Source organism: Lacerta agilis, chromosome 8 (assembly GCF_009819535.1).
Source record: "Lacerta agilis isolate rLacAgi1 chromosome 8, rLacAgi1.pri, whole genome shotgun sequence".
Classification (NCBI taxonomy): Eukaryota; Metazoa; Chordata; class Lepidosauria; order Squamata; family Lacertidae; genus Lacerta; species Lacerta agilis.
In genome coordinates this window covers 79,880,156-79,905,858 of record NC_046319.1, presented here as the reverse complement: position 1 = coordinate 79,905,858, position 25,703 = coordinate 79,880,156, and the positions used below count along the sequence as shown (strand labels likewise).

At 53.3% G+C, this 25,703-nt stretch overlaps 1 protein-coding gene across 2 annotated transcripts; it reads right to left on the bottom strand.

Moving 5' to 3' along the window:
* Window positions 1-375: 375 nt before the first annotated feature.
* On the bottom strand, window positions 376-24,352 carry EGLN2 (egl-9 family hypoxia inducible factor 2). Of its 2 annotated transcripts, XM_033158534.1 has the most exons (6): window positions 24,253-24,352; window positions 22,731-23,464; window positions 7,882-8,001; window positions 4,033-4,169; window positions 924-991; window positions 376-623 (listed from the first exon to the last, which is right to left on the bottom strand). In XM_033158534.1, the coding sequence occupies exons 2-6, from the start codon at window positions 23,307-23,309 to the stop codon at window positions 565-567; spliced, it is 963 nt and encodes a 320-aa protein (XP_033014425.1). In that variant the 5' UTR covers window positions 23,310-23,464; window positions 24,253-24,352; the 3' UTR covers window positions 376-564. The 2 variants fall into 2 exon arrangements, with proteins under 2 accessions (XP_033014425.1, XP_033014427.1); XM_033158536.1 differs by lacking the exon at window positions 7,882-8,001.
* Between the last annotated feature and the right edge of the window lie 1,351 nt (window positions 24,353-25,703).

Here is a 25,703-nt window from a genome sequence, read left to right as displayed (position 1 = left end):
CCACCCCTCTTTTTCTGCTCTTCCGCACTCCCTCGTTTCCTGCTCCCTCCTTCTCTCTCTCTCATTTCGCAGATGGATTATAATGAGCAGGACCAAGCTGCGGCACTGGGGGCAGGCAGGCAGTACACCGGGAGGGTCCTGCTGGGCGGAGGTCTCCCGGCACCCGGGGGGGTCCCTTCTGACATGGCAGAAGGGAAACACAAAAGCCGCCCTCTCCCGGGGGTGGGGGGTGGGCTGCACCTACAGATGCCGGGCCCATATACACACACACACACACACACACACACACACACAACAAACACACACCCTTTCTTCTCAAGGTCCAGCTGCCTCTCGACAGCCCCCTCTTTTTTTTCTTCTTCTTCTTCTTCATCATCATCATCATCTTCCTCTCCTCCTGGGCTGTGGTCAAAGACCTTCTAGCTGCAGCCAGCCAGGGTTGGGGGGAGCAGCGGCAGCAGACACAGGCAGCGGCAAAGGCGGCAACAGGCAGCTTGAAATGGCCAAAGAGAGCGGAGGGTCTTTGGCGGTCAGGATCCCACGGCGGCAACGCCCGGCTGTCCGTCAGGTCGGCCCGTTTTCCTGTGCCCCCTCGGGAGAGGGCTCTGCCCCCTTCTTCTGAGCTTCAGAAAAGAAAAAAAGAAAAAAAGAAAGGTCAACCCCCCCAAAAAAAGAGGCCAGCTTTTCTGCAAAAGGGACTTTTTAGGGGGCCACGCAGAGGCCCCGCCACCCTCACCCAGCTCCAGGAGGCTGTGCAGAGGGGAGGAACTCTGCACACGCTCAGGAGCCCTCCTCCCGCACCAGCGCTAACGGTGCCCCAAGCGCTAGCTGTCGGCCTGTGGACCTGCCCTCCGTGCCCCGGCTGCCCCCACCCCATTTCCCGGTGCCGGTGAGCCCCGGCACCTACTTGCCCGTCCACATACCCTGCTGGTGCCTCCCTCTGGCTTCTGCCCGCTCCTTGGCGTCGAAATACCAGATGGTGATGGCGTACCTGGGGGGGGAAAGCAGAGCGGCGACAATTTTGCAAGGGTCCCGTGTGGTGCCGAGGAGCTGAGCTCTCGCACGGCTCGGTGGGGCTTGTGCAGGACAGCCGCCCCCAGTCCCAATGGGAAGAACCGGGGGGGGGGGAGGGCAGTCCCAGTTTCCCAGTCCAGGCACTAAAATGCAACTGGGAAAGCCGGAGCCAAACGCGCAGAGATTTCTGCACACAAAAGAACACCTCTCCCTTCTGCAAGGGCACCTTCGTTTCCTAGAAGCAGAAGGAAGAGATCTTCTCAGGCTGGAAAAGGAACCTGCCCCCCCCACCCGCAATTCCTAGATCCAGTGTCGGGGAGGATTGCGGCTGCTCCCCAAAGGCACTCTGCACGCGCTCCGTTGCTCACCTTTTGCACAACTAAGTCTGGAGGCTGCTGCTGCTCCCCAGAGAGCCTTGCCCAAGCCCCAAATACTCAATGAAGAGCAGACTAGGAATTATTATTATTATTATTATTATTATTATTATTATTATTATTATTATTATTATTAATTGTTATTATTATTATTATTATTATTATTATTATTATTATTATTATTATTATTACAAGAACAATAATAACGTATTTTTCGCTCCATAAGACGCACTTTTTTCCTCCTGAAAAGTAAGGGGAAATATCTGTGCGTCTTATGGAGCGAATGGTGGTCCCTGGAGCTGAATTGCCCAGGGGCCAAAAGAGGATCATGCGTTTTATTTTACAAAGAGAAAAGGGGGTGTTGAAAGGACCCCGCTCAGCAGCTGATCAGCAAGAGATCGGGAGAGATAAGTGTCCCGGCTCCCTTTCAGCCCCGCCCTCTTGCCCAGGCCTCCATTGTTGAATGTGCTGCAGAGGGAAGTTGTTTGTTTCCCCAGCGACATGTGACTGGCTGATTAGATTATCTGTCTGGAAACTGTAGAAAAGGCTCCCTTTCCTTTAGAAGCTGCAGAAATGTGAGTTGAACCCCATAAAAACAGAGCTTTTCCCCCTTTGCAAAAAAAACTGCAAAACTTTTAGCTGATCCTCAAAAACCAGGGCTTTTCCCTTTGCAAAAAAAAACTGCAAAACTTTTAGCTGATCCTCAAAAACCAGGGCTTTTCCCTTTGCAAAAAAAAGCTGCAAAACTTTTAGCTGATCCTCAAAAAATCAGGGCTTTTCCCCCTTTGCAAAAAAAAAAGCTGCAAAACTTTTAGCTGATCCTCAAAAAATCAGGGCTTTTCCCCCTTTGCAAAAAAACTGCAAAACTTTTAGTTGATCCTCAAAAAACAGGGCTTTTCCCTTTGCAAAAAAAGCTGCAAAACTTTTAGCTGATCCTCAAAAAATCAGGGCTTTTCCCTTTGCAATAAAAGCTGCAAAACTTTTAGCTGATCCTCAAAAACCAGGGCTTTTCCCTTTGCAAAAAAAAACTGCAAAACTTTTAGCTGATCCTCAAAAACCAGGGCTTTTCCCTTTGCAAAAAAAAGCTGCAAAACTTTTAGCTGATCCTCAAAAAATCAGGGCTTTTCCCCCTTTGCAAAAAAAAAGCTGCAAAACTTTTAGCTGATCCTCAAAAAATCAGGGCTTTTCCCCCTTTGCAAAAAAAACTGCAAAACTTTTAGTTGATCCTCAAAAAACAGGGCTTTTCCCTTTGCAAAAAAAGCTGCAAAACTTTTAGCTGATCCTCAAAAAATCAGGGCTTTTCCCTTTGCAATAAAAGCTGCAAAACTTTTAGCTGATCCTCAAAAAATCAGGGCTTTTAGAGGAGGAAAACCAGAAAAATATTTTTTTTTCTTGTTTCCTCTAAAAATTAGGTGCACCCTATGGTCCGGTGCACCCTATGGAGCAAAAAATGTGGTATATACAGGAAGCGATGGGCAGGGAGAAAGGGAGGGGGTTCCATCCAGACTGGGAGGTAGAGGAGGAAGGACTTCCTTCCCCCCCCAAAAAAAATGTATCATTATTATTTATCAAATTTATATAACAGCCTTCAGGGCATTTCACCTGTTGCAAGTCCTCCTTGGGAGACAGAAAATATAGCTCACAAACTAAAAGCATCTCATGACAGCGCTCAAACGAACATTGGTTTTTTTTTATATGGCAAGATTGAGGGATATGGTCGCTAGGAGCCACTGATACATGGAATCAGGATATGGAAGGGGCCCTCAGGGGCCATCTAGTCCAACCCCCATCATTCAGGAATCACAGGTAATTAATAATAATAATAATAAATCATTACATTATTAATTATTATTATTATTATTATAGTTGTACCCCTGTCCATCTGACTAGGTTGCCCCAGACACTGTGGGCAGCTTCCAACACAATGAAACACCAAACATTTAAAGCTTCCCTAAATGCAAATGTCTGGCTCATTTAGGACGATGTAGAACCTTTATTCTCAACCCTGACGGCACTCAAAAGTGGAGAATACATATATTTTTTAATAAATCTTTATTATTTGCAAAGTTTTTTATTGTATCTTAAATATTTTGGTGTTGGAAGCCACCCAGAGTGGCTGGGGAAACCCAGCCAGATGGGCAGGGTATAAATAAATAAATTCATTATTATTATTATTATTACCATATTTTCCGCCGTATAAGACGACTGGGCGTATAAGACGACCCCCAACTTTTCCAGTTAAAATATAGAGTTTGAGATATACTCAACCTCAGATTCTCCACCCGGCAAATAACACGACCCCCGACTTTTGAGAAGATTTTCCTGGATTAAAAAGTAGTCTTATACGCCAGAATATACAGTATTATTATCATCACCCCTTTGGAGCTTCAATTTATTTTTGTACTTTTCTGCCTCCAGGCTGTGATGCTTGATATCTTAAGTTTTTTATTTTTCTCCCCCCCCCTCCTTTCGTTATCATTTTTGCTAATTTTAAAAGTCACTCTGCGCATCCTCAGGGGCACTCCTGCACAGGCCTCAGCTCTGGCTTCAGACAAACTCTGCCGTCGGCTTACACCCCCCGGCAGCCGGCCGGACCAGGAGTCGCAACCCCCCACACACACACACCATGCGCCCCCCCCCTTACCTCGTGGCGTAGGCTGGCTTCACTTCGTGGGGGTTGCGCCGGTCAGACCAGAAAATGAGCAGTCGGTCAAAGATGGGCTCGATGTTGGCCACCACCGAGCGCCCCTCGGGGTAGATCTGCAGGATCCCGCCGTGAACCTGGCACAGACGGGGAGACGTCAAAGGGTCCCTTCGCAGACGGACCTCGGGCGGAGGCGCTGCCTTAGGCTGTGGGAAACTTGACCCCCAAGTCATTCATTCGCCTCCTGCCCCTCCCAGGCACCCTTGGGAGGGGACGTGAGAATAATGGGTGCCCCTCTGCTCCTCTGCAAGAGGGCAGAGCAAGAGGACTTCCTAGCTGGAGGGACGGGGACGCGGGTGGCGCTGTGGGTTAAACCACAGAGCCCAGGGCTTGCCGATCAGAAGGTCAGGGGTTCGAATCCCCACAACGGGGTGAGCTCCCGTCGCTCGGTCCCTGCTCCTGCCAACCTAGCAGTACGCCAGCTCCCTCGGCCAGTAAAGCGAGATGAGCGCCGCAACCCCAGAGTCTTCCGTGACTGGACTTAACAGTCAGGGGTCCCTTTACCTTTACCTTACGGGAACATCTGGGGCATGGGAGGGCAGGCGTGACAGCTCGAGGAGGCTGGCTGGGGGGCAGGAAGTTGGGGTGGTGCTCTAGCCAGGGACTGGGGCCCAGGCTGCTCTGGGGTGCAGGTGGGAGCACCTTGGATTTGGAATAATAATAATAATAATAATAATAATAATAATAATAATAATATTTTATTATTTATACCCTGCCCATCTAGCTGGGTTTCCCCAGCCACTCTGGGCGGCTTCCAAAAAAATATTAAAATACAGTAATCCATCAAATATTAAAAGCTTCCCTAAACAGGGCTGCCCGAAGATCCAGGTTAAGGGTGGGCACCGGATGCAAGAAGGAATGGAAGAAGAGTCCAGAGGATGGATCAGGCCAGAGGAGTCCCATGTAGTCCAGCATCCTGTTCTCACAGCAGCTGAACAGATGCTTAGGGGAAACCCGCAAGCAGGATTCGAACGCAAGAGCCTTTCTCCCCTCCTGGGGTTCCCTGCCCCCGACTGTGGAGGACTGAGCACAACTATCCCAGCTAGGAGCCACCCAAAGCCCTCTCCTCCTTCTCCTCCTCCTCTGGGAATTGGTCCAATCCTCTCTGAAAGACATCCAAGTTGGTGGCCGATGCTGCCTCTTGTGGAAGGGAGTTCCACGGTTTAACACCGTGCTGCATGAAGAAAAGTCTTATCCGTCCTGAATCTTCATCATATGCCCATGAGTTCTTTTCTGTAAAGTTGCCCTGAGACCTTCAGGTAAAGGGTGGTGTATAAACCCAATCAATCAATAAGTTCTAGTGTTATTGGGGGGGGAAGGGAACCAAAAACTTGTCAAGGTTGGAAGGGATCCCCCAAAGGTCTTCTAGTCCAACCCCCTGCGATGCAGGAATCTCAGCTAAAACATCCCTGCCTCTCGGTCACCTTTCCTATATAGCCGGAAAAGTTTTGAATGCTGCAACCTTTCCCCACAGGGGGGTCACCTCACCCCCTGGAGCGATTCGCTCTTTTCTTCCCCAACTCTGCAATATCCATTTTGAGACGAGGCGACCAGAACGGGACACTGGACGCCCAGTCCCGTTGCACCACAGATTTGCAAAATGGCCTTGAGATTTGGGCGGTTTTATTCTCAATCTCTTTCCTAGAAGTATGGGCCTCCAACTCCCATCAGCCCCCAGCCGGCATGACCGAGGATCAGGGATGATGGAAGACCAGGAACATTGCAGGGCGGGAGGCTGGGGGGGGGCAGACAGAGTCTCTCCCCCCACACACACGCACACCCCTCCACTCTCCAAACCCAGGAAGAATTGCCTTGTGAAATTCCCTGCTGCAAAACGGATTGGGGGGGGGGGGGTCCCTCGGAGGAAGAGGCGTCTCCAGGACTTTTATCCAGGAATGGCGAAAATGGAACCTCCAGGCTGAAAAGCAGTCTACCACATGAATACCCATTTGGGGAGGAAGGCAGTGTTTTCCCCAGGAGTACATGGCAAATAGAAGGGGAAGAAATGGAGGCAGCGAGAGATTTTACTTTGTTGGGCTCCATGATCACTGCAGGTGGTGACAGTAGTCACGAAATTAAAAGACGCCTGCTTCTTGGGAGAAAAGCAATGACAAACCAAGACAACATCTTAAAAAGCAAAGACATCACCTTGCCGACAAAGGTCCGTATAGTTAAAGCTATGGTTTTCCCAGTAGTGATGTATGGAAGTGAGAGCTGGACCATAAAGAAGACTGATCGCCGAAGAATTGATGCTTTTGAATTCTGGTGCTGGAGGAGACTCTTGAGAGTCCCATGGACTGCAAGAAGATCAAACCTATCCATTCTCAAAGAAATCAGCCCTGAGTGCTCACTAGAAGGACAGATCCTGAAGTTGAGGCTCCAGTACTTTGGCCACCTCATGAGAAGAGAAGACTCCCTGGAAAAGACCCAGATGTTGGGAAAGATGGAGGGCACCAGGAGAAGGGGACGACAGAGGATGAGATGGTTGGACAGTGTTCTCGAAGCTACTAACATGAGTTTGGCCAAACTGCGGGAGGCAGTGAAGGATAGGCGTGCCTGGCGTGCTCTGGTCCATGGGGTCACGAAGAGTCGGACACGACTGAACGACAACATCTGGTGGTTCACAATGTTTGACTAGGCAGCTTGAGGGTTAGCGTCTGTCTTGCAACACCAGAACAGCCAGAAAATTCCCCTATGGAAAACGGTTGCAGAATTTGGGACTCCTCTGTTTAGGGAAAAGCTGAGTTAAGATGTGACGTGACAACCGTTTTTCTCCTTCTCTCATAATGCCAAATCGGAATATTCAGAATAGATGAAAGGAAATCCTTCTTCGTGTGCCACATAGTTGAACTGTGGAACTCTCTGCCACTGGAGGCAGTGAGGGCCACAGCTTCAAAATATCAATTCATGGAAATCAAAAAGGCTCTCAGTGGCTACTGGCCGCAAAGGCTCTGCTCGGCCTCCGTGGGTGTTAACACTTCTGAATCCCAGTGTCTGGAAACCCCAGGAGGGGAGAGTTGCTTTTGTGCTCGGATCCTGCTTGCTGGTTTTGCATAATGGGCATCCGGTTGGCCACTGGGAGGACAGGATGCCGGTCTCAATGGGCCCCCTTTGGCCTGATGCAGCCAGGCTCTTCTTTTGCTCTTATGGAACCTCCAGCTGCAGGAGCAGTCTATCACGATTCCTAGGTTCTATGGGTTCTTTGGCCACTGTGAGGACAGGAGGTTGGACCAGATGGGCCACTGGCCTGATCCCGCAGGCTCTTAGCTTCTTAACCAGAAGCTTCACGGATCAGGCCCGTTCTCGGCAGAGACCTTCTCCTTTCATAAGCTCTCCACTGAGCCTCCGCAAGGGAAAAGAACCCAGGAGTCCTGACGGAAAGACTTTGGCTGGGACTTTTCATGCGCACCAGATAGTCGCACCTCGAAGCCCAGTCCCTGCAGTCCGCCGACACTGGGCAGGCACTCTGCATATGCTCAGATACACACACTTTCTATCGGTGCTTCTCATGCCCCCAGGACTGAACCCTGCACTCTTCGCCTACAGCCTTCCTTCTTCCGCAGGCCGAGAGCAGGACCCCGGAGTCCTAGGCTGCCGGGGGACCCAGGCGTCCTACTCTGCAGGGTCGGCCACCTGAGCACAGGAGTTTCGCCTGCTGGAGGGGGCAGAGGAAGGGGCAAAGAACGGAGGGCAGGGCATCGGGGAAGAGGAAATGTGTGCCATGCATGAGACTGGGGGGGGGGGGTGGACAGAAGGGCAGGTGCAGAGGTCCCCCCCTCCCCCACGTACCTTACTGTCCCAGTGCCGGTTTAGGTAATAGATGCAAGTGACACAGCGCCCGTCTCCGTGAGGGTTGTCCACGTGGCGGAGGTACCCCCTGCCGTTGCCAGGGTAACATGCCACCATGGCCTGGAGGGGAGGGGGGAAGGGAGAGGAGGGAGGGGTCATTGCCAGGGGTCGGACCAAACAACAGCTCCAGGACCGCCTCTTCCCAGCTCCGCCCCCCCCTGCCAGGAACTCCGCCCCCAGCTCGCCTATGGAGAGGGGAGAGTCGCCTCCAGGCGACCAGGCAGCAGAAACCAGGAGCAAAGGCCCATATTTCTCCCTGCATGGGGCAGATGGAGAGCTTAATTTGCAAAGCGCCCACGCTGGAGCACCCACCCCCTAGCACCCCCGCTCTGGGGCCGGGTGGGCAACAGCGGAGGAGGCCAGTCTGTAGCTTTTCCAAGGGGAGAACCATGCACCAGGGGGTGAGCGGGGAAGGAAGGAGGAGAGGCAGGCAGGCAGGCAGGCAGACGCAAGGAATTTGGGGGTGTCCGATTGTTAAAACAACCCAAGTCGGGGTCCGGAAGCCACTTGGGCAGGAAGACCAAATCCTTTCATGGAATCTTGGAAGGGTCGAGTCGGAAGGGAACCCGGGAATCATCTAGCCCAACCCCCGGCAAGGCAGGAATTTGCCGGCTTCTTTGTCCATCTATTCCTTGCCCGCCCTTCTCCCTAACGTCCTAACGTGCAAGAATTAAAGCGCACTGTTAAAAGCAGTTTAAGACAACTACCCGCTATAAAAATCAGGTGGGTCCCTAGAAACATGCACCTCGAGTGCCGAGAGCCAGAGCAAACAGGTGAGTCTTCAGCAAAGGATGGAAGAAGAGCAAGGAAGGTGCCAGGCACATCTCTGTGGGGAGGGGGTCCCCAAGCCAAGGGGCCTGAAGAGAAGGCCCTCTCCCCCCCCCTGGGCTGCCACCCACCCACCGGGAGCCTCTAAGGGCGGAGGAACCAGCAAGGTGCCCATCTCAGCACCCAAGAGAGTCTGCGGCGAAGGAGGCAAGACATTCAGGTTTGGGGGTCCCGAGTCACCCAGGGTTTTAAACACCCGTGTTTAGACACCTCAAATTAGGCCCGGAAAGGAACCGGAAACCAGAGCAGCTGCTTTAAATCGGGGCTCCTATGAGATCTGAAGAGAATCCTAGACAGGAATCTATCTGCCGTGTTTGGGACCGACCAAAGTTTCCCAGAGGTCTTCAAGGGCAGCCCCATGCGGAGCACATTGCAGTAATCCAGCCTGGACATTGCCAGAGCGTGGAGTTGCAGTGGTCAAGTCGTCTCTGTCCAAAAGGGGCTGTAGATGGAGATAAAAGTGTGCGCCCCCAGACACCGAGGCCACCCGAGCCCCCCAGGGACGGGGGGAATCCAGGAGGCCTCCCCCCAAAGTGCAGGGGAGCACAGCCCCCCAGCCTAGACTTGAGAACCTGGGATACATCACATCTCTGCCTTTTCAGGATTTAGTATTATTATTATTATTATTATTATTATTTAGAATATAGTTTTTTAAATAATTAACTACGATTAACAATTGGTAACAAAAATAACTGAAAATAATTATAATCGTTAGCAAGGGTATTTATAGTTAAAAATGATCATTGGTAATATATTGATAACACACCCTTCCTCAGAAGGGACCCCCGGTAGGTTATTGCATCAAAACACAACATTAAAAACAATTCAATATAATTTATGAAAAATGAGAACAAAACTCCCCTGCCTTGGAGCACAGCACAAGCCAAGCCTCCATCCTGAGGACAGTTTGAGGAGGGGTCCCCAAGGCGGCCAGGGGGCTCCTGACCCCAAGAGCTTGTTCCCTCCCCCCACAGCCTCCTTGGGGCGCATCTTCCCCGCACCGCAAGCCCCTCGTCCCTGCGAGACAAAGGCAGGATGCGCTCCCACAAACGCCTCTCCGTGGAAATCCGAAACGCGCGGCACCTTTTTAGGGCTCCTCGAACCCAGAGCAAAGGGAATTCTGTGTATGCTCGGGGGGGGGGGGCCCTCAGCTGCTAAAACGGAAAGCAGGGGAACAGCAAAACTACTTCAAAAGTCAAAGGAAATTCTGGAGGGGAGCAAGCTGGAGAAATGAAGAAGGCAGTGAAAAATGGGCATTAATATTACTATTAAAGGGCTGACGCCTGAGGTTTTGGAGAGGGGGGTGTGGAGAGAGAGACAAGAAAGGGTCGCAGTTTGCTGCCTGGGCAGGGGGCCAAACCTTTTCCCACAGATCTGTGCCCCCCCCCAAAAAAAATCAAGTGGGGATTCTGAAGGGGTTGGAAGCAAAGCCAGGAGCCAAAATCCCACCGCTTCCCAACCCTGCAAGAAAGAAGGTGTGGGGCAGAGAAGGAGGCGAGAGAGGCTGTAATCTCCCCCCCCCCCCGACCTCCAACAACCCCCCCCCAGTGGCAAAAGGCTGGTGCGTCCTGTTCCCTCCCGTTCCCGGGAGCACCAAGGACATGCAGTCCCCGTGACGCAGGATCCGCTCTCGGACCAAAGTGTGGAAGGCTGCCGGCGGGGTCAGCCGAGGACACGGCACAGCTCTGCCCTTAGACGCCTCGAGATAATGAGCCCCTTCACGCTCCAGGAGGTGGAGGGAAGGGGGGGCCCTGCTGTGCCTCGGTTTCCCCTTCGCTAGCCACCTGCAGGGGTCGCGCCAGGACATGGAGGGGGACCCCCAACACACACACACACACACTGAGTCAAGCCAAGAAGCAGTACTGGCAGGCTGGCAATGCCCCCATTTTTTGCACCCACCGCAGTGGGGGCATGGGGGGGGCAAAGGATGCGATAAGCAGCCGCTGGACCATTTCCCACCGTTCTGGAGGAAGTATCCTGGCAACACTCAGAGCGGCTGCGGCTTTACCAAACGGCATGAATCGCTGCGAAGGATCTGCAGCTGCGTTTGATCTCAGTGGTTTTTTGAAATGCTACTAAAAATATAAAATCGGATCAGCTGCTCCTCGCTTTTTTTGGGGGGGGGGTGGAATCCAGGACTTTGGGCTTTCTCCCCCTGCCCCCTGGCAGCAACCCAGTAAGGAGAAACCTGCCAGAAACCTTGGGATTCTCAGGCCCTCCCCACGGTCAAAGATTAGGACCCAGGAGTCCTGGGCACCAATAACCTCCTTTGGCTTGAGGCTGCTGCCGCCCCCCCCCCCATCCCCTGGCAGTGTGGGAACATGCCCAAGGCAAGTCTCCTGCACCAGACACCCTGGTGCATCTGTGCAGGAGCACTTTCCAAAGTGTGAGAAGGGGGCCAATGCAGCTGAGCCCCATGGAGCTGGGGGGGGGGGGCGCAGAGGGGAGGCCTCAGCTTCTGCAGTAAAAAACAGAGGCGCCTGTGGATTTTATTGCGGCATCGGCATTAGGGGACGGCACTGGGGGCTCCACCTCAATTAATACGCTTGCTTTTCAGTTGCCACAAGGAAGGGACCTCCCAGAGGCCATCTAGTCCAACCCCCTGCAATGCAAGAATCCAACCCCTTCCTTTCTTCTTGTCGCCGGCATCCACCGGTTCGAGTCCTGCCCTCCGCAGCAGACGGAAACGAGCTTTCTCCATCTTCCCTGAAGGTGGCCCTTGAAGGTCACCTCCCAGGCACCCTAACTCCCACCCCACCGGCCCCCCAGGGGCGGAGGACTGAACACGCCTCCCTCAAGCCAACCCCACAGTGGTGCAGCTCCCAGAAAGCAGGCACGCTTCAGGGTTCCTCGATCCAGAGTTCAAAATCCGCCAGGCGTGTTTTGCAACTGCCCTGGGTCAAACTGCGACCCCGTGGAGATCTCCGGGTGACAGGTTGGCACACGGTTCACCCCCCCCCTCCTCAATCCCGACAACGACCCTGCGAGGGAGGTTGAGAGGCTTGCGGCTGACTCCAAGGTCACCCAGTGAGCTTCGTGACAGAGTGGGGATTCGAACCCTGATCTCCCAGGTCCGACACTCGAACCGCTACACCACAATGGCTTCCTAAGGCACTTCTGCTATGGGGGCAGGTCTAGAAATTAAATAGGTGAATAAATTTGCAGAAAGGAAAATGTCACTTAGAGAAGGATCTGAAATATTTCCCTTGAAGCTTGAATTTGGTTCATTCTGGATCGTTTTAATTTATCTTTTAATTTAATTTAACGAGGTGGGTTTTTCCCCTATAAAATACGAAGCGGCATAGAATGAAAGGACTAATAAATAAATCGCAATAAATTCCGTCGCCAAAAATGGCACCCAGACATTCCGATTCGCTTACAAATCTGAGTTTCTAACACTGGCTGTACCCCACCTCCGCCCCCACCCCACCCCCAAAAATATTATGCCGGCTGCAGCAAACAGCCCCCCCCCCAAATGCGATCAGATTCCAACTCCCAGAAGGCAGGAAGAGTGGCAGGCATCATAGCTCAGTAACAGCTGGAGGGCTGAAGTTTTCTCTCTGGATTCCAGGAAAAAAGATAAAAGGCAGCCAGGGACTTTCCTAGAATTCACAGATCCCTCTCCCTACTGGGAAACGGGGAGCAAAGAGTCAGGGCTGCCTCCAGGGGCGAATGCTGCGTTCCCCCCCCCCCGTCCCAGCCCCCTGCAACCCACCCACCCCCCAAAAAAATGAAAGATCCTGCCAACGTTGCAGGAAAAAGCAAAAACAGAGGGAAGAGGCGAGAGGGGAAAGAGCTCTTCCATCAGCAATTTTGCTCATTGGGAGGGAGGGAGCCGGGGTCAGATGGGGATCTTGACAAAAGGGGGCACCCGGGGTTGCCCAAAAAAAAAAAAAACCGACAGGGTCAGCCTGGGTGGCTCCTGACACCGATCCGGGTGCAAAGAGCTCTCCGGGATGGCTTCGAGCCAAGCAATCTTCGCAGCTCAGCCCCAGCACCCGTTTCGAGGCACAGAGGGTCCCGGCTGGGAAACGGCTGTCGGCCTTTATGGTTTTCCGCGTCCGAGGACGGCTCAGAAACTCCAGCCGGAGCGTAATCGGGTGGCCAGGCTGCTCACTGGGCCAAGGCGGATGGAGCTTCTTGCCCCCCCCCCATCCCGGTCCGACTGCGCCGACTGCCAGTCAGTTTCTGGGCCCTACCCCCCAAAGTGCCGGTTTTGCCTAGGAACCGCAATATCTCCAGGGCTGCCTCTCCCCATACGAACCCACCCAGATGCTCTGATTATCATCCGACGCCCGTCTGAAGGAGAGGTCTGGCAACACGAGAGCAGGGCCTTTCCCAGGGTGGCTCCCCGTTTGTGGAAGGCTCTCCCCAGGGAGGTTCGCCTGGGGACTTCACTGCACATCTTCAGGCACCAGGCAAAAACATTCCCATTTAACCAGGACTTGGACTGTTAAACCATCCATGGCCTTTTAAATGTGTTGAGTGGGGGGTTGTTTGTTTGTTTGTTTGTGTTTTATGTTATCAACTGCCCTGTGATCTTCAGACGAAAGTGTGGTATAGAAATTTAATAAATAAAAATAACTTGCAAGTGAGGGGCTGTAGTGCGAGTGGGCCTCTCCTAGGTGAATTAGAGGTTGCTAAGTATAATAAAAGCGGCATCTTGAGAATGTGAGCCTGCTTGCCGTGCCTGGCGCTCCCTTTAAAGATAAACTTTCCCCTCTTACCCTTCTTAAGGGGCTATCTAGCCAAACCAAGATTTACGCTAATTGGTGTCCTTGCCCAGCTGGGAGGGAGAGTTAAAGATCAAACAGTGACCATTAGAGAAAAGCAGCGAGGCTGGGAAAATTGGGGAGTATACAGACACCCGGAGCCGCTGTTAAATAACATGCATACAGCTGCGTTAACTACCTGACACTTGTGAATTATGCCTGAGGTCCTTAGGGATTGGAGGATGTATATTCAAGCTTAAATCGGGTTGGATAATTATCGGGATACCACGGGGGATTATTATGTATATTAATCCCGCGTTTAGAGATGCTAATTGTCAGAGACCGGTGGCTGGTTTTGACCAGGAGGCTGTAACTCTCAGCTGGGGGCAAGCGGTTAGCTGCCCCGGGAAAACTCACTCTGTGTTCGTGCTGGATAGCCGAGAACAACTGTCTGTTACTTTAACCAAGCCTTGTGTGAGTATGTTTAGTTAGTTATATTTTACAACGTTCTTATTTTCTGTTTGTACTCTTTTCTAAGAAACGTGTAACCTTGTTTTAACTTCTTTGCTTTTAAATAAACTTTTGAACTTTAGTTCTGTTGCCTTGTTTTGCCTTTGGTTAATAGTGAAGCTGAGTCCAGCGTCTGACCATTCGGACCCTACCAGGTTCTTGAGTATCCTTTGGCTACACCGTAAAGTGGGCCAAGGTGTGAAGCCTGTGTAATTAAGGTGGAGGTGTGACTCCCTGACACCTCTATCGGCTTCACAGCAAGGGAGTGGTGGCAGCGTACCTGTACGTGTTTGGTTATGCTTTTTTGGGTTCCCACAGACCTTCCCCCGCCTAGCTAATAGCTCTACGGGGCTCAGAGGCAGATAATAGCCGAGAGGAGGAGGAGGGGCTGTGAGAAATCCACTACATGGTGGCAAGCGGTGGGATTTCGACTTCGCTGATCAAAGGCAAACTAAGAAACACTAATTGTGTGGGCACGTATTTCTTGTGAAGAGTACAAACGTTTTCTAATTGGATTAGTAAGTTAGGGATGGCAGGAGTGTCAGACCCGACCGAGACTTTGCACACTCTGGACCGATGGGGGTCGAGAGAAAGTCTCAGTCCCCCGCCTTATGGGACAGAGTCGCCAAGGAGACCAACTTCAAAGGGAGCGGAGGCTTCGTTGTTCTCAGATGATGACCCGGAGGGGGAGGAAGCTCACCGTTCCAGAGGGCCTCTAGCAGAAGCCGGGGAAGAGGTGCAGCAGCAATTCCAAACTTGTTGGGAGGAAGAGGTTCGTGCAGCCAAGGTGCACTTAGAGGGAAGATATTCCACAACTTCCGAGCCGACAGTACGCCCCAAGCAGACGGTGTGTGTGCCAGGTCGAGGCTGGGGTTCAGGCAGCCTTATGGACGTCCAGAGAGCGCGTCAGCGTCACCCTGCTGCAGCCGGACCAGCTAGCGTGGGGGAGCGGATTCAGCAGGAGCTGCCGAGATGCTTCAAGGAGGGCCGTGCCAGGGATGTGGATGACTACCGCGAGCCGGGACATCAGCCCAGGGGCCGTGCCAAAGACGTGAGTGACTATCAGGGTTTGAGACCACAGTTTAGAGGGCAGACCACGGATGTGGGGGACTATAGAGGGGCTCGCAGAGCCACTGCCCAGCGGGAAGAGGAGATGGGGCACCCTGTTTATCGAGAGGGTAGCCCTGGGAGAGCATATTCGCCGGATGGACAGAGGGGACCCAGGGGGCTGCCTCAATGGACTGAGCAGGGGGAAGTCTATCTGCCACGCCCAAGGAACCGGCAGGACTACTGGGAAGAACAGGCAGAGCGTCCGGAGGGACGTAGGGCGTATTACCCCCCTCCTCGAGAATACAGCCAGGGAGAGCGTCCCCGGGTTGCCCCAAGACGATCACCAGGCGAGGTGGCGTTGCAAGACATTAATTTGAAGCTCTTTCCTACTTACAAGCCACCCAATGATGTGTTAAGTTTTTTAACACTGTTCGAACTGACTTGCAAAGAAGTGGGTGTGCCTGAGCGTCTGTATATGACTGTTTTGCGATCTTTAGTCACAGCAGAGCTGGCTGATTTGTTGGGCCAGATGCCAGCGCAACAATTCTTAAATTATCGTCTTTATAAAGAGCTTGTGCTTCAACGTTATGGCCGCCAGCCGGAGTGCTATAGACGCGCCTTTCGAAAGGTGGACAAGTCAGCGTCCACAGAGAACTTTCCTCTTGTTGCAGCAAAAGTTGCGCAGCAGTTTGATTTTTGGTTGTCAGCCGCAGAAGTGGATACCTTTGCGAAGTTAAGACAAACTATGATTTTGGAACAATTTATGCGCTATCTGCCTGCAGAACTGGCTAGCTTAGTGGCAGACCAAAATCCAACTACTTATGAGCAGGCTGCGAAGTATGCAGAATCGTTCCGCTTGAACAGGACTAATTTGGGCAATAAAAGCCAGCCGGCCGGAGGCCGATCTGCTAATTTAGGGTCGGCGGGGAAGGCTGCTTTTCAACCCAGAGAGTGGGAGAAAAAACCTGGAGTGGTGCCTAAGGACTCTGTGTCGGGGGGAGGCGACAAGGCCAAAATTACCCCTGCCTCAGGACTCTGCTTTTATTGCCGGCGCGAGGGCCATGTCAAAGCATTTTGTCCGCTTCTGAAAGAAAAGCGGGGCCCCGTAGCTTCGTCCACTCCGGCGGTCCGTGTGATCCAACTCCCTGAGGAAGACTGGGATGCAGAAATCCAAGCCCAGATGGCAAGGGAGACCACCGACCTGGACGGGAGGGAGCAGGGTTTGAAGCCGCCTGCTGTGGCTCCTAGAAGTATTATGTCTGTTGCCTCTGCTCCTAGTGTGGGACCTGTTGGGACTGGGACAAATGTGGCTGTGGCACCACACATAGATTGGGCGAATATGGAGTATTCTGCACCCATTAGAATTAATCGCATTACAGTTAACTCATTTCGTGACTCTGGAGCTGATATCACCAGCGTGGCAAAGAACTTGGTTCTGCCTCAGCAGACTCAACCAAAGCCTTTGGAAGTTTTCCCATGTGGGGTGGAAGCCATTTCTCACCCTACTGTGAGTGTGCCGGTGTCTTTTCAAGGGTCTGAGGGAGATCACTTCGAAATCCTTCATGATCCTGATGAGGGTAAGACAGTGGTTTTGGGGGAGGATGTTTTGGGTTACGAAGTGTCTCTACAAACCCTCTTTGAGTGTGTTCCAGAGACAGAGACACAAGCAGCTGAAGTGCCAGAGGAAGAGGAACAGAGCCATTCTTGTCAGCAGCTGGCTGAGAATCCTCAGGAGGAAGGGGGGCCGCCCTTTCCACCCAGCCAGGCCGCAGTGACTGAGTTTGGGACTCCTGCCGTGCTGGAAAATCTACAAGTGTTTGCAGCTGAGCAGCAATCTGATCCTTCCTTGCAAGATTGTCGGGAGGCAGCAAAGAAACCCTCTCGAGGGGAGAAACGTGTGGGGTTTTCGTATCAGAAAGATCTGTTATATCGACAGTTCTGGCCGAAGAGGAGTGCAGACCAGGACTGTGTTTTGCAATTAGTAGTCCCTATGTCCAGGCGTGAGAAAGTCTTAACTCTAGCTCATTCTGATGCTTTAGCTGGACATTTTGGGGTAAAGGGGACTCTTGAACGTGTCTCTCGTTATTTCTATTGGCCTGATGTTCATAAAAGTGTAAAAAATTATGTAAGGTCTTGTGATGTGTGTCAAAGGGTGGGGAATGCTCGAGATGCTAGACCTAACTCCTTGCAGAGTGTCCCTTTGGAGGCCCATGTGTTTGAAAAGTGGGGAATTGATTTATTGGGGCCTTTGCCGAAAGCTAAAGGCGGGAAGATGTACATCTGTTCTGTTTTGGATTATGCTTCTCGTTATTTGTGGGCGGTGCCTCTACCTAATACCTCCGCCCAAAGTTTAGTGAAAGCTTTGATGCAGGCTTTTTGCACTCTGGGTATGCCTAGAGTCATTGTTTCAGACCTGGGTACGAATTTTATGGCAGGACTGACCCAAAAGGTTTTGCAGGTTGCTAAGATTTCCCATCACCCTGCAGTGGCTTTTCAACACCAAGGAAATGGGGCGGTGGAACGGGTACAACGAACCCTGGGCCAGATGTTACGGAAATATGCCTTGGCTCATGGTCCCCATTGGGATCAGAATTTGCCCTTTGTAGTAGCTGCATATAATGACTCTTACCAGAGAAGCCTGGGGTTTGCCCCAAACCAAGTGGTTTTTGGGAGACTTTTGAATTCTCCTCTGTCCATGCTCAGGAGCGAGTGGGAGGGGACCGAAGGAGAAGAAGGCATTAAGTTACCCTCTGTGTCAGAATATTTTGTAAACTTGAGAAAAACTCTGTCTGAGATCTGGGAACTTGCCAAAGAGAATTTAGAAGGGGCACGTGTGACCCAGAAAAGGGATTATGATGTGAAAGCAGTACAAAAGGATTTTGAGGTGGGAGACAAAGTCCTGATCCTGAAACCCGGTCGCCCACATAAACTGGATGTTAAATGGAGTGGACCAGGGGTGGTTACAGCTAAGCTAAGTACTGTGCGCTATTTGGTGGATTGTTCTGAGTTGCACGAGCGCCCAAAGGAGTACCATGCTAATTCCTTAAAACGGTACTTTGAGCCCGGGGTCCCTATCCTAGCCATTTCAGGAGGTTTAGGGGATACCCCTTCTGCACCTCTGGATCTTTTGGAAGAATACAAGCAGGCTGGTGCTATTTCAGATGTTTTACGGTTGCCGGGACTGTCAGAACGGCAAGCTGAGGAGCTGTATGAGGCCCTCAAGCCCTTTGAAAATACTTTCAGCACCAAGCCTGGTCGAACCCATTTGGCGCAGCACCACTTTAATACAGGGGATGCCGCTCCTATTGCCTCTCGTCCCTATAGGGTCAGTGAGGCGCATGCCCGCAGTGTGGAGGCGGAATTGAAAGAAATGTTGGACTTAGACGTCATAGAGCCTAGTAAGAGTCCGTGGTCGTCTCCTATAGTTCTGGTGCCCAAGGCCGGGGGCGGAATTCGCTTTTGTGCAGATTATAGGAGGTTAAACTTGGTGATTACCCCAGATGTTTTTCCCCTGCCCAGGGTTGATACCTTAATTGAGAAACTGGGAGGGGCCAAGTTCATTTCTGTGTTGGATTTGACCAAAGGATACTGGCAGATCCCCCTGACCCCTGAAGCGGCTGAAAAGTCAGCTTTTACCACTCATGTGGGGCTGTTTCAATTCAAAGTTCTCCCGTTTGGACTTCGAAACGCACCTGCCTGTTTCCAAAGGTTAATTAACTCATTAATTCATGATATGAGTGAGTACTGTTGTGCTTATTTGGATGATCTTGCCATTTATTCCAATTCCTGGCAGGAGCACTTGGAGCATGTACAGAAAGTCTTGTCCAGACTAACGGAAGCCAACCTGACGGTCAAGCTTGCTAAGTGCCAGTTTGCTCAGGGGGAGGTTGTATACTTGGGTTTCAAAGCTGGCTCTGGAAACATCAAGGCTTTAGAAGCTAAGATCCAGAGTGTGCAAGAGTGGCCTCGCCCTCAGACCAAGAAGGACGTGCAGAGTTTCATTGGTGTGGTTAATTACTATAAAAGGTTTATTGTCCATTTTTCCACACTGGCCAGTCCTCTGACTGATTTGTGTAAAAAGTCCTTACCCCTTAAGGTGAATTGGACTGATAAGTGTCAACAGGCTTTCCAGTTGCTAAAGCGAGCCCTAGTGAGCTCTCGTGTGATGCTTGCTCCAGACCAAAGTCGCCCCTTCGTGGTTCAGACTGATGCCAGTCAGACAGGATTGGGGGCTGTTTTAATTCAGCAGGATGAAGCGGGGGAGTGGCGCCCAGTGGTTTATTTGAGCAAAAAGCTACTTCCTCGAGAACGCAATCTGGCAGTTATTGAGAAGGAATGCCTTGCTTTGGTGTGGGCTTTGACAAAATTGCGCCCATATTTGTGGGGAAATGTCTTTGAGGTCCAAACTGATCATTCACCTCTGTGTTGGTTAGAGAGGGTGAAAAATACAAATCAAAAACTGTTGAGATGGAGTCTGACACTGCAAGACTACCAATTTACTGTGACCCATCTTCCTGGGAAGAAAAATATTGTTGCTGATGCTCTTTCTCGTATGTATCAAGCTGGAGAGTGATGCTGCTAAACTTAAGGGTGCTTGTCACTCACAGCTTGGCCAGATCTACCTCATTGTGTAAATAGTGCTGAAATTTCGGGACTTCACCCCAAATTTCATCTTAGACGGGAGGGTGTAGTGCGAGTGGGCCTCTCCTAGGTGAATTAGAGGTTGCTAAGTATAATAAAAGCGGCATCTTGAGAATGTGAGCCTGCTTGCCGTGCCTGGCGCTCCCTTTAAAGATAAACTTTCCCCTCTTACCCTTCTTAAGGGGCTATCTAGCCAAACCAAGATTTACGCTAATTGGTGTCCTTGCCCAGCTGGGAGGGAGAGTTAAAGATCAAACAGTGACCATTAGAGAAAAGCAGCGAGGCTGGGAAAATTGGGGAGTATACAGACACCCGGAGCCGCTGTTAAATAACATGCATACAGCTGCGTTAACTACCTGACACTTGTGAATTATGCCTGAGGTCCTTAGGGATTGGAGGATGTATATTCAAGCTTAAATCGGGTTGGATAATTATCGGGATACCACGGGGGATTATTATGTATATTAATCCCGCGTTTAGAGATGCTAATTGTCAGAGACCGGTGGCTGGTTTTGACCAGGAGGCTGTAACTCTCAGCTGGGGGCAAGCGGTTAGCTGCCCCGGGAAAACTCACTCTGTGTTCGTGCTGGATAGCCGAGAACAACTGTCTGTTACTTTAACCAAGCCTTGTGTGAGTATGTTTAGTTAGTTATATTTTACAACGTTCTTATTTTCTGTTTGTACTCTTTTCTAAGAAACGTGTAACCTTGTTTTAACTTCTTTGCTTTTAAATAAACTTTTGAACTTTAGTTCTGTTGCCTTGTTTTGCCTTTGGTTAATAGTGAAGCTGAGTCCAGCGTCTGACCATTCGGACCCTACCAGGTTCTTGAGTATCCTTTGGCTACACCGTAAAGTGGGCCAAGGTGTGAAGCCTGTGTAATTAAGGTGGAGGTGTGACTCCCTGACACCTCTATCGGCTTCACAGCAAGGGAGTGGTGGCAGCGTACCTGTACGTGTTTGGTTATGCTTTTTTGGGTTCCCACAGACCTTCCCCCGCCTAGCTAATAGCTCTACGGGGCTCAGAGGCAGATAATAGCCGAGAGGAGGAGGAGGGGCTGTGAGAAATCCACTACAGGGGCCCTCTGAGCATACGCAGAGCCCTTTCCCTTTCAATAGAGCAACCAAGCCAGTCCCTAGATTTGCTCCGGAAGGCGGGACCTGAACCCATGGCTTCGACTTGCAAGAAAGCAGATTCCGACTCAATGTCCGGAAGAACTTTCTGACAGTAAGGAGGGCTGTTCGGCAGTGGAGAATGGACTCCCTGGGAAGGTGGCAGCCTCTCTTTCCTTGGGGGTTTCCAAGCAGAGTTTGAACGCCCCCCCTGTCAGGGGGTTGGGCTAGATGACCGCTGGGGGTGCCTTTCGACTCAATGATTCCACGATTTAGGGAAAGGCGGGCTGGGCGAAGGTCAGACCGATGGCGCTGGTTGCGACAGGAGAGAGAGCAGGGCAAAGTTCTTTGCGGAAATGATAAGACTGTTACGGAAATTATTGGGGGGGGTGTCGTTACATAGACGCAGCAACACAAGACCATCCAGCCCCCTTCCCTGCCCCACAGAGAACACAAACACAAACGACAAGCGGCTCAGCTCCTCCCCCAGTTCCAGGCACACAGGAGGGTGAGTTGGCTGCTGCTTCTTAGAAATGCACCCTAGACGTCCTCAGAGACACTCTTTCCCTGCTCTGCAATCCAAAATCCACCTTCTCCAAGACCAGGCAGGGGGACACAGGGACACCACAACGATCCGTGCGCTCGTTACACAACAGATACAGTTCTCGCCCGGCTGGCACTGCCACTGCCTGCTTCTGTCTTTCCAGGAAAGCGGGAACGGACCACACACACACCCAGACACCCCCAGAGACAGGAAAAAGCTTCCATCTCCCTCTGGCAGGTGGGATAAGTTAGCGACCCCTGGCGAGCACCCAAAACGGGCAACATAGGGTGTAGAAGGGTGCCCTTGAAATGCAGCAGCTCCAGGGGCCCTGGGAGCCCCCTCCTCCTCCTCCTCCCCAGACCCCACCCCACCCCAAATGCAGGAGGGCCCAGGACCCGCCCTGGCTGGCCCAGAGGTCACCAGGCCTCTGCAGCAGCTGAGTGTTTCCACCAAAGGTCCAGCTGTTGCTGGGGGGGGCGCACAGCAGGGAAAAGCCTTGGGGAGTTCCTGGTCCCCAACATCACATTTCAGGCGCACGGCAAAGCAGGCGGCACCAGGAAGATCCCAGATCCTGTTGTGATTCCGCGGGGATAGAAGGCCTGCCTCTGTCGGTAAAGCTCGAGACAATTAATCTCAGGGTTGTGGGTTTGAGCCCCAAGTGGGGCGAAATATTCCTGCCTTGCAGGGGGTTGGACTGGATGACCCTCGGGGTCCCTTCCAACGCTACAGTTCTGTGATTCTAGAATCTTACACCTGGAAGGGACCCCCCCAAAGGTCATCCAATCCAGCCCCCTGCCACACAGGGAATAAAGATGGCGTAAGCTTGTTTTCTGCTGTTTCAGGGGGTAAGATCAATATTATTATGAGGAAGGACTTGCCAAGGAGCCGGTCAGTGGTGGAGCCGCTGAGGTTTCCAAGCAGAGGTCAGACGGCCATCTCTCAGGGATTGTTTAGCTGCAATTGCTGCATTGCAGCAGGTTGGACTGGATGACCCCTGGGGGTCCCTTCCCAATACACAATTCCAGAGCGATACGATGGCTTTCCCAACTTAAACGCCTGGATTCAGAAGTACGGGCGCAACACGACCCTAACCCCATCCCACGCTGCCGCCTCGCACCTGGGCGAAGCGGAAAAAAAGAGTCCTCTGTTCCCGTGCAGAGTTCCAAAAGGCCAATGCGGACGCCCACTCACCGGAAGCAGGACGTGCCCCCTCTAGGCCAGCGCCGGGACAAGAAAGCAGAGCATTTCGTAGGAACCTACTTTACGCAGAGAGGGAGATGCGCTCTGCACATGCACAGAGAGAGCCGGGAGTCCTGCACTGCAGGGGGTTGGACTAGATGAGCCCTGGTGGGCCCCTCCCAATGCCACAATTCCACGGCGCCCCCGGAACTTACCTTGGTCCGCCCGCGGATGTCGTAGGTGCCCAGCTTGCCGGCGCACTGGAGCATGAGCCGGTCGACGTTCGCCATGAGGTCTCCGATGGCTCGGCACCCGGGCTCCCAGCCCTCCACCCAGGCGATCTGATCCCCCCGGATGCTGCGGGGGGCCACCGCCCTCTGGCTGACCAGCTGCCCGTCGCGGAACTTGCCGCTGCGGTGGAGGCCCTCCACCTCCGCCAGAATCCGGGCGCCCAGAACTTCCCCGAGGAACGAGTCCTTGACGCAGATCCCGTAGAAGTTCATGCAGGGCACCACGTAGTCCAGCGCCAGGCGCCCCGAGGGGGACGCCCGGGGGTCCGGGGGTGCTTCTCGTTGCCGCTTGGCCGCCCCTTCGCCCGCAGGGTCGTCGTTGTCGCTTCCATGCTCTCCCCCCCTGCGGCGTTTCGGGTGCCCGGTGAGTGCCAGCAGGAGGAGGCCCCCCACGGCAGCCCCTTCGCCCTCCAGGGGGCAGGCCTCTCTGGCCTGGCTGCCCCGACCCATCCTCTGGCAGGGTGGGAACCCTAGCGCGGCGTCCTCGGGGCGCGACTCCTCCATGGCATGTCCCGGGAGCAGGCGGGGGCCGGCGCCATCTTGCGGCCGGGGCGGATTCAGCGGGGTTGGTGGGGGCAGGAAGGCAGGTCACGGAGAAGGAGAAGCTCTTGGGGGTGCCATGTTGCCGTCTGGGGGGGGGGGGTGCTCAGCCCCCTTGCCTAATGGGGGGGGGGAAGAGGCAGGCAAGGTCAAGGCAAAGATCTGCACAAGGCCAACATCCCCCTCCCCACCCTGGCTGCTCTTGGCATGGAGGAGATCCAGGTTCAAATCATCCCACTTGGCTCGCAGGTCTGTTTGCTGCCTTTTCACGGGCCAGACCTACCTCGCAGGGTTGAAGTGTGGATAAAAGCTGGGGGGGCAAGGGTTCAAATCTGGCCCCCTCCCGGACTTGACCACGAAGTTCAACTGAGTCTAACCCACCTTGCAGGGGGTGTTAAAGGAGGAAGGGGAGAACCAAGCCAGCCCCCCCCCTGCTCCTTTGGGAAAGGTATGGGGTGGGAAAGAGGGAAAGGGGGGCGCCCAGGAGCGGCAGGGAGGGACTGGACACCCCCAGAAACACAGAGCAGCCTTAAGCCCCCCCAAAAGACCCACCCCCACCCCCGGGAAAAGCGATCCCGGCGCTTCCCGGCTCCTTCTCGGGAGTTTCCCAAGTTGGCCAGAGAACCGGCACGATTGTTTTGGGGGGGGGGGGACTCGGTTGGGGGGGGGGGAGAGTGTCAGGGTTTTGAGAGAGAGGCGCCGATTGCGGGAGGCCTCCCCGGGAGGAGGTGTCCAGGACTGGGGGTGGGGGGGAATCAGGGGAGCAATTGCGGGAATCCCCCCGGGAAGGGCTCCAGGGTGCGTCACCCACTGCGCGAAGGCACCCCCCCGCAACCCGGTGAGCCAGGGGTGTCCCCCCCCGCAACCCGGTAAGTCAGGGGTCCCCCCCCCATTCCGTCTCTCGTACCTTGGCTCGCCGGGAAGGATCCGGTGTCGCCCCGCAAGCGGCTAGTCCTCAATGCGCCCCCGGCCGCTGCGAGGCCTCTTCTTCTTCCTCTCCTCCTCCTTCTCCTTCTTCCGTCGCTCCTCCTCCGCCGTCCGCCGCCGCCGCCTCCCGCTTTTGTTCGCCCGATCCCGGCTGCGCGGGGAGGAGGAGGAGCCTCGGCCGCCGACGATAAGGCTCGCCCCGGGAGGCGTGGCGACGCCTCTCTGAACATGTGCAGAGCGCGGCGCGCGCGGAGACCCGCCACCGCCGGCGCTGCGAGGCAGGCCGAAAGAGAGAAGGGCGGGGGGGGGGGGGTTCCCGGACTACAACTCCCAGGGGTGGCCAGGAGGATGGGAGTTGTAGTTCGCCAATACCTGGGAGGGGCAACCTTGGGTTCCTTCTACCGGGCTCCGCGCCGCCTTTCTTCTCTTTACGCCTTTTCGGAGCAGAGCAGCAGCGCCCGGCCATAGGATCGCGGCGTTGGCAGGGACCTCACCGGGTCATCTAGCGCAACCCCCTGCAATGCTGGGGGTCTGCTGTCCTCTGCACGGTGTCATTGCGGTGGGAAGGAGGGGAAGAACAGGCAGGCTGTTGCAGGGGGTTCAAGCAGCCTTGGTGGTGCAGGTGTCATCCCGCCCAGCTGCAGAAGGACCAGGGTGCAGTGTATTGGCAACTGCAGATATTTATTTTATTTTATTTTATTTTAAAGCAAGTTTCTAGATCTTACTGTCTGAATAGGAGGGCCACTGTGTGTGGCACAGCAGTTAGTGTGTGGGACTAGGACCTCGGAAAGACCCGAGTTCGAATCCTCACTCAACCATGGGCCAGTCACTGCCTATCTCAGACAAACCTGCACCACAGGGCTGTTGTTGGAGATTAAATGGGGAGGAGGGAAGCCATGTCCCTGCTTTGAGCTCCTTGGAGGAACAGGTGGGATATGAATGCAGCGAGGAGTAGGCACATCTGGGCTGCAACTCCTGTTATTCCTCACCACTGAGCCAAGATGAAGCCAGTGGCTCTGTGTGACTCTCTAAGTTGGCGTTCATTCTCTCGGTTTCTCCGTCTCTCATTGGCCACGAAGGGCCTGCAGGATGAGACCATGCCCTCCAAGCAAGAGGGCAGCCAAGGGCACAGGAGGGGCAACCTCTCCCTGCCAGCTCTGTCCCCTGTCATGGGAATGTAAGCAGAACCTGCTGGATCAGGCCCAGGGCCCATCGAGTCCAGCTTCCAATTCTCACAGCGGCCAATCAGTTGCCCCAAAGGGAACCCCACAAGCAGGATCCGAGTGCGAGAGCAATCCCTGCCCCCCCCCTGCTTTCCTGCAGCTGGGATTCAAAGAGGAGTCTCTCCATCCCCTTGCTGGGTTTTGGCTGCGCTTTTCTGAGCATTTTCCACTCTGCAATATCCTTTTTGAAACAAGGCGACCAGCACTG

Excerpts from the sequence above, each read along its gene's own strand:
- EGLN2 (XM_033158534.1), bottom strand. The coding sequence starts at position 23,309 with ATGGAGGAGTCGCGCCCCGAGGACGCCGCGCTAGGGTTCCCACCCTGC. Across the intron at positions 4,170-7,881 it reads ACCGGCACTGGGACAGTAAG|GTTCACGGCGGGATCCTGCA; the intron begins GTACGTGGGGGA and ends CGTCTGTGCCAG. Across the intron at positions 992-4,032 it reads AAGCCAGCCTACGCCACGAG|GTACGCCATCACCATCTGGT; the intron begins GTAAGGGGGGGG and ends TTCCCCCCCCAG.